Below are 10,480 nucleotides of genomic sequence, written 5' to 3'. Positions count from 1 at the left end.
TATGATTAGAATGACTTACAGGCTGCAGTCCAGCTACTCCAACAATGGCTGGCTGTGAATAGAAATTTCAAGAATCCAGAAGTTGCTCAGTGCACAAGGCTGGAAGTCTCAGCGGGTCTTCAAAATGTGCTGGAATCCTGAAGAAGCAGGCTCTAACGTCAGTGAAGGAATCGTCTTGCCAGCAGGGTGAAGGCAGACAGGCTAAGAACAAAAACTTCCTTCTTCCATGTCCTTATATAGGCTTCCAGCAGAAGATGTGGCCCAGATTAGAGGTGTGTCTTCCCACCTCAAGACCCAGATTAAAAGCATGTATTTTAGGGTTGGGGATTTAGCTCAGTGGTAGAGCACTTGCCTAGCAAGCACAAGGCCCTGGGTTCGATCCTCAGCTTTAAAAAAAAAAAAAAAGTATGTATCTTCCAGCCTCAAGATCTAGATTAGAAGTGGATTTTCCTGGAAAAAAAAGAAAGTGGATCTTCCTACTTCAAATTAAGCAAAAATTCCCCTACTGGTGTGCCCTCCATTTTTGAATTTTAGTTAATTCCAGATGTGGTCAAGTTGTCAACCAAGAATAGCCATCACAGCTGTTTACTGGCTTGCTCTCTAACTTGTGCAGCCTGCTTATACAACCTAGAACCATCTGCCCAGGGATGACACTGCCCACAGTGGGCTGGGCCCTCTTACATCAATCTTTCTTTTTTCTTTCTTTCTTTCTTTCTTTCTTTCTTTCTTTCTTTCTTTCTTTCTTTCTTTCTTTCTTTCTTCCTTCCTTCCTTCCTTCCTTCCTTCCTTCCTTCCTCTCTCTCTCTCTCTCTCTCTCTCTCTCTCTCTCTCTTTCTTTTTGGTTTTTAGAGACAGGGTTTCTCTGTGTAGCTTTGCGCCTTTCCTGGAACTCACTCTGTAGCCCAGGCTGGCCTCAAACTCACAGAGATCTGCCTGGCTCTACCTCCCGAGTATTGGGATTAAAGGCGTGCGCCACCAACGCCTGGCCACATCTATCATTTTTCAAGAAAATGCCCCGCTACAGGCCAGCTAATGGAGGCATTTTCTCATATGGGGGTTCCCTCTGCCCAGATGTCTTTAACTTGTGTCAAGTTGACAAACAACAACCCAACACAATATCTATGTAACCTTCTACTTAAATGGGAAAAGTACATTTTATATTAGCAGTTAAGAATTTAGATACTGTTAGGGCACAAAGAGGGCCTCGGTAAACCCAAGAGCATAAATATTAAAGGCTGTACTAAGTGTTACAGTATTTGTCTAGAATGTACAAGGCCCTGGTTAGAGCCTCAACACTACAAAAAGGGAGAGGGAGAGAGAGAGAGAGAGAGAGAGAGAGAGAGTGTGTGTGTGTGTGTTCTTTGACCATATGTAATAAAATTAGCAATAACAGGAAGCTAGAAAAAAATCACTCCCAGTTTTGAGACTAATCCTTAGTGAAAAAGAAAATAAATATTTAAAATAATAAAGTATTACATGCAAAATTTGTAGAACAAAAATTTGATTAATAGAAGAAAATATATAGCTTTAAACACATTCATCAAGAAAGAAAGGAGGGCTGGAGAGATTGTTCATTGGTTGAGAGCACTGGCTGTTCTTCCAAAGTTCAATTCCCAGCACCCATGTGATGCTTCAAGCTCCTATAACTCCAGTTCTAGGGAATCCAATGCCCTCTTCCAGCCTCTACAGACACCAGATGCATATGATGCACAGATATACATGCAAACAAAACACCCACACACACAAAAATAAATTAATAGCTGGGTGGTGGTGACTCATGCCTGTAATCCCAGCACTCGGGAGGCAGAGGCAGGCGGATCTCTGTGAATTCAAGGCCAGCCTGGTCTCCAAAGCAAGTTCCAGGAAAGGCCCAAAGCCTCTGCCTCCCGAGTGCTGGAATTACAGGTGTGCGCCACCACCACCCGGCAAGATTTATTTATTTATTATGTATACAGTGTTCAGCCTGCATGTGTCCCTGCAGACCAGAAGAGGGCGCCAGATCTCATTACAGATGGTTGTGAACCACCATGTGGTTGCTGGGAATTGAACTCAGGACCTCTGGAGGAGCAACCAGTGCTCTTAACCTCTGAGCCATCTCTCCAGCCCCATAATTTTTTTCTTAATTTAATTTTTTAAAGAAGAAGCCAGCCATGGAGCCTGCGCAGGAATGGGATTACATAGCAATACATGAGGGAGGACAAGAGAAAGAAAAACAGACAATCTAAGCATTCAACTCAGGAAGTCAGGTGAAGCTTGGTGGCTTAGGCCTGGAATGCAGCACTTGGAAGGCAGGGGGATTACCATGAGTTTGAGACTGTCCTGGGCTACATGAGACCCTGTCTTAAAGAAAGGAACAATCGAGGCTAGCCTGGGCTACCAAGCGAGTTCCAGGACAGGCTCCAAAGCTACACAGGGAAACCAAAAGAAAGAAAAAAAAAGAAAAAGAAAGAAAGAAAAAGAAAAGAACAACCCAAAGCACATGTTTTTACTCTTAGCACTTAGGAAGCAGAGGCAGGCAGATGTCTGTAAGTTTGAGGCCAGCCTGGTCTATATAGCAAATTCCTAGCCAGACAGGGTTACATAGTAAGACCCTGCCTCAAAATAAAATTCATAGTGACCTCTAGTGTCACTCCAGAGGCTGAAGCAGGAAGTTGACTTGAGCCCAGGAGTTTAAGGCCCCCTTAGGAAACTTAGCAAGATCCCATTTTCAAATATAAATAAAGTTGGTCATGCACATCTGTAGTCCTAGGCAGGAGAACCGAGAGTGTAAAGCTATCCAGGGCTATGTAGTGAGTTCCAGGCCAACCTAGAATACATCAAGAGACCCTGTCTTTAAATAAAAGAAACATTTATTTCATCTTCTTTGCTGGGAAGATTCTGGTGTCGTATTAGTTGTCGATGGACAACAAATTACCACAAAGCTTACTGACTACATCGGGCATTGCAGTCTTTGTGATGCTCGACAGGCAAGGAACTAGGCTCCAATTCACAAGTTGAGCTACACAGTGAGACCTTGTCTCAAGACAAAACAAAGAAATAAACATCTCCATGGTTCTGGAAGGTCAGGATTCTGGGAGTAGCTTAGTGAGATGGTTCTGCTTCATATGCTCATAGGGTTACTGCCTGCCAGTCAGGGTGTCAGTCTAGGAAAAAAACGGTTACCTGGAGGTGTAGATCCACTTCTAAGACAGCTGTTGGCAGGAGACCTCAGATCCATGCCACCTTAGCCCCCTCTATAGGACTCCTCTTGACAAAAAACCAAACATTTCACAGAATGCTCAATCTGCATGACAGAACAGAAAACCAAACTGCCTTTTTATGAGCCTGTCTTGAAAATGACATACTAGCACTTCTGCCTCTCTTATTTGTGTGCATTACAACTGATCCACTAAGTCCAGTCCATACTCAAGGGGCAAAGGAACTAGGCTCCCTCCAGTTCTCTTGTTAGGCATTTTTCTTGGAAGGGTGTGTGTGTGTGACTGAGTAGGTAGCCTAGGCTGGCATGAATGAAAGCTCCTACTGCCTCAGCCTCCCCAAGTGCTAGGATTACTGGCTGAAGTCATCACACCCAACTAAGGTGCCAAATCTTAATGGGAGCAGCATCAGTGTGCACATACCTTCAAACCACAGGTAATGAGCCAGGCGGTAGTGGCGCATGCCTTTAACCCCAGCACTTGGGAGGCAGAGGCAGGCAGATCTCTGAGTTCGAGGCCAACCTGGTCTCCAAAGGGAGTTCCAGGAAAGGCGTAAAGCTACACAGAGAAACCTGTCTTGAAAAACCAAAAAAAAAAACAAAAACAAAAACAAAAAACAAACAAACAAAAAAATCCCCACAGGTAACATCATGATGTTATTCCCCAAATCTTTACATAAAATGCTATTCCAGGGGTTGGGGATTTAGCTCAGGGGTAGAGCGCTTGCCTAGCAAGCACAAGGCCCTGGGTTCGGCCCTCAGCTCTGAAAAAAAAAAAAGAAAGAAAAAGAAATGCAATTCCAAAAAACATCCATTTTTAAATAATAATTTATTTAACTTTATTTTATGTACATTGGTGTGAAGGTGTCAGACCCCCCAGAACTGGAGTTATAGACAGTTGTGAGCCACCATGTGGTTGCTGGGAATTGAACTCAGGACCTCTGGAAGAGCAGCCAGTGCTCTTAACCACAGAGCCATCTCTCCAGTCCCAAAACATCCAATTTTTGTTTGCTGTTCCAATACTGGGTCGCACCATGTAGTTAAAGTTAGCCTGGAACCTGTTAAAAGCCTCAACTTTACAATTCTGCTTCAGTTTCCTGGTAGATGATGGTGAGACATCTGGCCCACAGGCACAATAAAAGCAGACAGAGCTCTCCCCTGTTGGGATGTAAGTCAAGAGACTTGCACATACTAGGAAAGCACTCTAAAAGCAAAACCATAGAGCTAACAGAATAAGTTATAGAAGAGTATCTTTGGGACTTGGGGGAAAAGGCTTTCTTTAAAAATACAGACAAGTTGGTGTGACCCCAGCACTGGAGAGGCTGAAGCAAGAGGTTCATGAGTTTCAGGCTATCCTGGCCACAGTGAGGTATAGCTCATAGAGTGAGAAATGATTAAATAAAAAAAATAAATGTATTTAACTAAAGATACTACTTACAAATTTAATAACACTAAAATCCCTGAAAAATCACTGAGAAATATGGGACCATAGATGAATAGCATCTGAAGCTTAACATTGTACTAGCGTTGGGGTTGGTGGTGGAGTAGGGGACAGGCCTTTACAAAGTTGAACAAATTCATTCTATGAATGAAAAATGTGGAGTCACTGAAGGCAATCAAGTTGCTATTAGACACTGAAGGCTGGGAAAGACCAAATTGTCAGGCTGTAGATTCAAACACTGCTGCTTTGGATTTCACTATGTATCGCAAAAGTCAATCCTTTGGATCAAGAGCTATTATCCTGATGAGAGAGCAAAATTCACTCTGTGGGTTGGCTTTGCATCCTTTGACGATAAGGTACCTGTTTTGCTGAAGAAGGCATATCAGGCTTAAAGAGACTGTCAGATAAAGATGAGAGCTGACATAAAAATTGAGGAGACACCAAGAGAAAGGATCCCATAAATCGGCTAGGTGTTGGGCAGAGATGATAAAGGGGCAGGGGTTAAGCACTCAAAAAAATGTGGGGTCTGACATCAAAAACTCTGAAGGTGATGACTTTAGGGACATGGAGGGATAAAACATTGGGGCCTTACAGGATATGAGGTTAAAGGACTAGAAAGTAAGTAAGATTGATTGCTGAGGATGGTAGTTCATTGACACTGATCTACTGTTAGTCAGGATTTCCTATCGAAGGGGAAAATTGATGTCAAAAGCAGTGAAAATGACGTCAGGGAGGAAAAGGCTATAATGAACCAAACCGTTTGTAGATAGAAAAGGGGGGGTGCAATCTCATGCTTATAGTAGGATGCACGGAACTCATAAAGTTCGCCGCTATTCCCGGAAGCAGCAAAGCAAATTGCTTCCTCCGCCTTCCTCTCCCACCACCCAACCCCCGCTGGTCTTAACCAATGGGCACGCACGCCGGGGCGCGCTGGGGGACGTTCTGTGACGTAGCTGCTACGCACGCTTTATCAGGCGTCTTCCCGCGCGGCAGCCTCTCTGTTCTCCCGGTTCCTTAGAGCTCGCTGTGTCTCCAGCCTTTTGACTTTTAATTTTCCAGGTAAGCAGCGTTTGTCTCGCGCAGGGGTCGTCCCTCGCTCCCTCCCTTGCCCGCCAGGGGCGAGAGACGAGAGTAGGAAGAGTAGCGGCCGCTGACACGTAGGCTGGAGCTTCTCCGAGGAGGGCGAGTCCCAGGCTCGATGGAAAAGCTCCCAATTGCGAGACTGGCGTGCCGCATCCGAATGGGAGGAATGCCGGAAGGGACGGGCTGGGTCGGTAGCGGCAGTGACCACGCGACAACCTATACCGGCTGTCTCTTCCCACGTGACTGCCGCCATCTTGTTCTGCGGGGAAAGAGGAAATGCAATGCTGTTGTGGGCCTGCGCGACCGTACAAAATGACGGGTGTGGTGGCGTGGGATGTTGTGGGCATGCGCGGTAGTGTTCGTCAAATGGCGGACGGGCTCACTCTGGCTTGCTGGTTCCCGCCTTTTCTGTTGGGGGTTTCTTGCCATTTGATTTATTTCTCTTAACCCACTTTCTGTGTTCCCTGTAACGCTCGGTCTTCAGGTGTTTGACGTCTCGCCACTTGGCCACATTTACTATTTCCCCCAATATTCCCTGTAGGATTTGCATTCTGCCATGTCTTCTGAAGAAGGAAAGCTCTTCGTGGGAGGGCTCAACTTCAACACCGATGAGCAGGCACTCGAAGACCACTTCAGCAGCTTTGGGCCTATCTCTGAGGGTGAGCTGTGGATCAGCCCACGGGATGAGGGTTATTGGATAAAAGCTAGTTTAGTCTGGGACTTGTAACCAGAAATTCTCCATAACTGCCTATGTTTCTAAGATACAGTTAGGCTACAGGATTTGGGGCGGGAGGTGTCCATTCTCTTTTCCATTTAAATGTTAGGGTGCTAACATTTCCATTTCTGTCTCTTCCAGTGGTTGTTGTCAAGGACCGGGAGACTCAAAGATCCCGGGGTTTTGGCTTCATCACCTTCACCAACCCAGAGCATGCCTCAGATGCCATGAGAGCTATGAATGGAGAGGTGAGGCCTCCTGCCTCCAGAGGAGCCTTCTCCCTGTTTGCCACTTTCTTCGTTCTTTCTGTTTTCCCTCTATGTCTGCCAGGGGCAGCGTGGCCACAAAGCCCCACGGTGTCCACTCACAGGAGCATGACTGCCTTCTGTTCTAGGGGGTGGAGGGCAGCGGCAGACAGAGCCGGGCTGCCTGGGAGGCGACGACTGGTCCTGCATGAGGCCGAGAAGCCACCTGTGGATGGTTGACCTGCTCTGGGCTTAGGTAGTAGAGTCTGCAGACCTGTGGGCCTGGCCCGGAGAGGACCTCGTGAGTCTTCTGGGATGGACTCTGAAGCCTCAAACCAAGAGAGGTGTCTAGCCCTAATAGTCGGGCAGCTTAGGGGAGTGGGGAGGAGAACTCAGCCTGAGTTCAGTCAAGATGTAAGTAGTAGCAGGGGAGCACGGTGGATTCAGGTCATTTGTGGGATTCTGTAGCTCCTGGTGAAGCCATTCTGGTCAGAGGAGCTTGTTCTGGAACATGGCACCCAGAATTTGGTGCCCAGCAGGAATTTCTGGGCTCTTGTCCACTTGCCTGTGCCCATTCTTCTTCGTCACTGCTCTGACTGACAGAAGCCTTCCTTGTGTCTGTCTCCTTCCCGCACCTAGTCCTTGGATGGGCGCCAGATCCGTGTGGACCATGCAGGCAAGTCTGCCCGGGGAAGCAGAGGGGGTGCCTTTGGGGCCCATGGGCGTGGTCGCAGCTACTCTAGAGGTAAGTGCGGTGGTGATTTGATTCTGAGATGAGGCAGGGAGCTATTGGTTAGAGGCCTATGTCTGGAAAACTGCTATTTTTCAATATTTCTCTGTAGGTGGTGGAGACCAGGGCTATGGAGGCGGAAGGTATGACAGTCGACCTGGAGGATATGGATATGGATATGGACGGTCTAGAGACTACAGTGGCAGGTGGGTACTGAGAGGTTGGCATAATAACTCTGGTGGTATTGGTGTTCTTAATAATTCACTAGCCGAATATTTATATCTAGCTTATGCTAAAAATAGTAATTTTTACATAGTGTTTATATACTTCATGTATTCTGCTTACACTTTTAAGTTTTGTATTGTGTGGCTTGGATATATCGTAGATAAATTGCCCAGCACATGCAAGTCCGTGGGTTTAATCTCCATCACCACGAAGTAGTAGTAAAGTCTATATTGTAAATCCACTATTATGAAATTGACACGTATAATTTTTAATGTTACTGTCTGCCATGTAGACTACATTCCTGTAAAACAATTCCGCTTTTTCCCAGAAGCCAGGGTGGTTATGACCGCTACTCAGGAGGAAATTACAGAGACAATTATGACAACTGAAATGGGGCATGCACACATAATGTAGGTGAGACCTAAATATTGGCCCTGAATCAAACTGTTCACCAGACCCTCCTGGCCTGGCCCTTTTGCTTTTCTTCTGGCCACACTACCCTTTATCTCTGTTGCATTGGTAGCCTGCCCAGCCAATCTATCACACCATTTGGCTGCTCTTGCTGTTAGGTGCATGCCAGAACTTAATTGTGGGGGCTGGGGGGGAAGGGTTGGGGGTGTCCGAAAAGCAATCTTCTGCTCTATGGAGCATGGTAGAAATAAAGAGGTGGTGTGCAGCATCTTTTATCAACTCTGGGAGGTGAGCATGTTAATCAGCCTGTTTCTTCCTGACATCAAAATTCTACCCCTTCTTACCATTCTCAGATACACAAGGAATAACACTTCTGATCCAGGATCGTCCTTCCAAATTGCTGTATTTATAAAGATTTTTGGAGCTGCGTTGAAACATCTGTTTTAGTACATCAAGTTCTATTTTTGAATTGAGCTCCCAAGGTAGTTTGTTAAAGACCTTTTAGAAAGCTCCATGTGTTCTTTAAACATTTTTTTTCCCTTTTAAAGACAAATTTTAAGATGTTGGTTATGGCACCAATATTTTTTCTTTTGTCAGTTTTTGTTTAGGTTCAGGATTGTTTCTGGCCAAAAAAGTGGCCAGGCTAATGTTTTTAAAAATAATGTGTATTTAGGGACATTTGAAAAAACTTGTATACAATGTTTATCATGGCCAGAAAGTGATTTCTGAATGTACCTATGAGCAATCTGAATCAAGATCATGATTACCTAGAGATGTTTTTTATTCAAGATTACTGTCCTGATTATATAGAAGAGCTTCTTGAAAATGTTTGTGAATGTCATTTTTTTAATACTGGAAGAAAAGATATTCTGTTGTGTCTGATGTGTTTAGGATGTCCTTTATGGAGCTAATTAAAAGATGAAACCTGAACACAAATCAATACTGATAATGCTTTTTCCTTGTTCAACCCAGTTTACTCTGTAGAACTACAGGCCAGTCAGGAAGATGGAAGCTTGCAGATGTAGTGGGATGGGCAGAGGGTTGAGCCTTGAAGTTGAAATTGCTTTGTGGGCGTGTGGTGAGATGAGTTTGAACACAGATCCCTTAGTGCTAGAATTGCCTTTTCACAACTATATTTCCTTTCCTGAGCACAAAGTGGATAGATACCCTACTTGTCTGATTGTCCTGAGAGCATGAACACCTTAATCTCATGACATGACAGAATAGTGCATTTCCTTTCCTTAAGTGCTGGAGGTTGTGGGGGTAGAGATGCACTGAATGACTATGTCAGGCCAAAGGGATGGAAAGCAGGGATTAAAGGAAGTTCAGACTGGATTCAGAGTCCTGGTTTTACATGTGGGCTCCACTTCTCCCTGCTCTTTGACCTTTGGTGAGTCAGTTGACTTCTGCTTCTTTTGGTTTTTTTCCAAGACAGGGTTTCTCTGTGTAACTTTGCGCCTTTCCTGGAACTCGCTTTGTAGACCAGGCTGGCCTCGGACTCACAGAGATCCACCTGCCTCTGCCTCCCAAGTGCTGGGATTACAGGCGTGCGCCACCATCCCCGGCCGATTTTTAATAGCATAGTGTTCCACATCTGGGGAGGACAGTCAAATGACTAAATATATAAGGCCACTGAGTAGAATCACAGAGGTTGTCTTGAGTGAGAAGCCAGTCGTGGCCCTTTTGGAGGGGGGAGTCTTATCTGTGGCTGTGCAGTTCTGTGTTTAACCTTTAGTGAAGGTTCTAGTGGATGGCTTTGAGCCCCGTGGGCGTTAGTCCTCCATCAGTTCCAGTTAGAACAGAAAAAATAAGTTCTGTTCATGGTTTTCACCTGGCTAATGCTTGTCCAAATAGACCACCAGGTTGCAGACTTCAGAACATTAAACAGTTTGCTTCATCCTTGGGGCATGGAGGCCTCTCAGGTCTCCCCCAGATAACAGGGACAGGCCCCAAAGGGTCCTCCTTTCTCCCACCCAAATGGTCATGAATTTGCTTTGGCAGGTGGACGAAGACTCAAGAACTTCCCAGAATTCTGCCTCACCCACTGAGCCAGGCCCAGATTATGGGGCATTGTGGCTAACCCCACCAGGTGGGTACTTGGTCTGAGGAAGCATTCTATGCTGGGCCTTTGGGGAAGTAAGGTGGTGGGAGCTGGCAGAACCATTTACTGCCTTGAATGAAGGTGGGGGATGGGGCGGAAATATACTGTCTCCTGAGGTAGTATTTCATAATCAACCATAAATGACTACACCTGGATTATTTCTCAGGGAATGTGTGTCTAGATATGTAATGTATATATTCTATAGATGCACATTTAGGTAAATCTATAATCAACAAGAACCATAAAATAGTCTCTGATTTCTATAACAGTTGCTCCTCTTTCCAGATAATTGAAGCTGTATTGTAATAATTTAGCTGTGGAAAGTCTGTCTCTGTT

General features: G+C 45.4%; 1 protein-coding gene across 4 annotated transcripts; it reads left to right on the top strand.

The window, feature by feature from the left end:
* The first annotated feature begins 5,466 nt into the window (after positions 1–5,466).
* Positions 5,467–8,983, top strand: Rbm3 (RNA binding motif protein 3). 4 transcript variants are annotated; one of them, XM_036174558.1, is made up of 7 exons: positions 5,467–5,693; positions 6,259–6,376; positions 6,574–6,680; positions 7,317–7,422; positions 7,520–7,613; positions 7,964–8,042; positions 8,397–8,983. In XM_036174558.1, exons 2-6 carry the CDS (start codon positions 6,274–6,276, stop codon positions 8,019–8,021), a joined length of 468 nt encoding a protein of 155 aa, XP_036030451.1. In that variant the 5' UTR covers positions 5,467–5,693; positions 6,259–6,273; the 3' UTR covers positions 8,022–8,042; positions 8,397–8,983. The 4 variants fall into 4 exon arrangements, with proteins under 4 accessions (XP_036030451.1, XP_036030450.1, XP_036030449.1 ...); XM_036174557.1 differs by having other exon boundaries at positions 7,964–8,046; XM_036174556.1 differs by having other exon boundaries at positions 7,961–8,042.
* The last annotated feature ends 1,497 nt before the right edge of the window (positions 8,984–10,480 follow it).

This window comes from Onychomys torridus, chromosome X, assembly GCF_903995425.1.
Source record: "Onychomys torridus chromosome X, mOncTor1.1, whole genome shotgun sequence".
NCBI lineage: Eukaryota > Metazoa > Chordata > Mammalia > Rodentia > Cricetidae > Onychomys > Onychomys torridus.
This window is presented reverse-complemented; position numbering and strand designations above follow the sequence as displayed.

Excerpts from the sequence above, each read along its gene's own strand:
- Rbm3 (XM_036174556.1), top strand. The coding sequence starts at position 6,274 with ATGTCTTCTGAAGAAGGAAAGCTCTTCGTGGGAGGGCTCAACTTCAAC. Across the intron at positions 6,377-6,573 it reads CTTTGGGCCTATCTCTGAGG|TGGTTGTTGTCAAGGACCGG; the intron begins GTGAGCTGTGGA and ends TGTCTCTTCCAG. Across the intron at positions 6,681-7,316 it reads TGAGAGCTATGAATGGAGAG|TCCTTGGATGGGCGCCAGAT; the intron begins GTGAGGCCTCCT and ends TCCCGCACCTAG.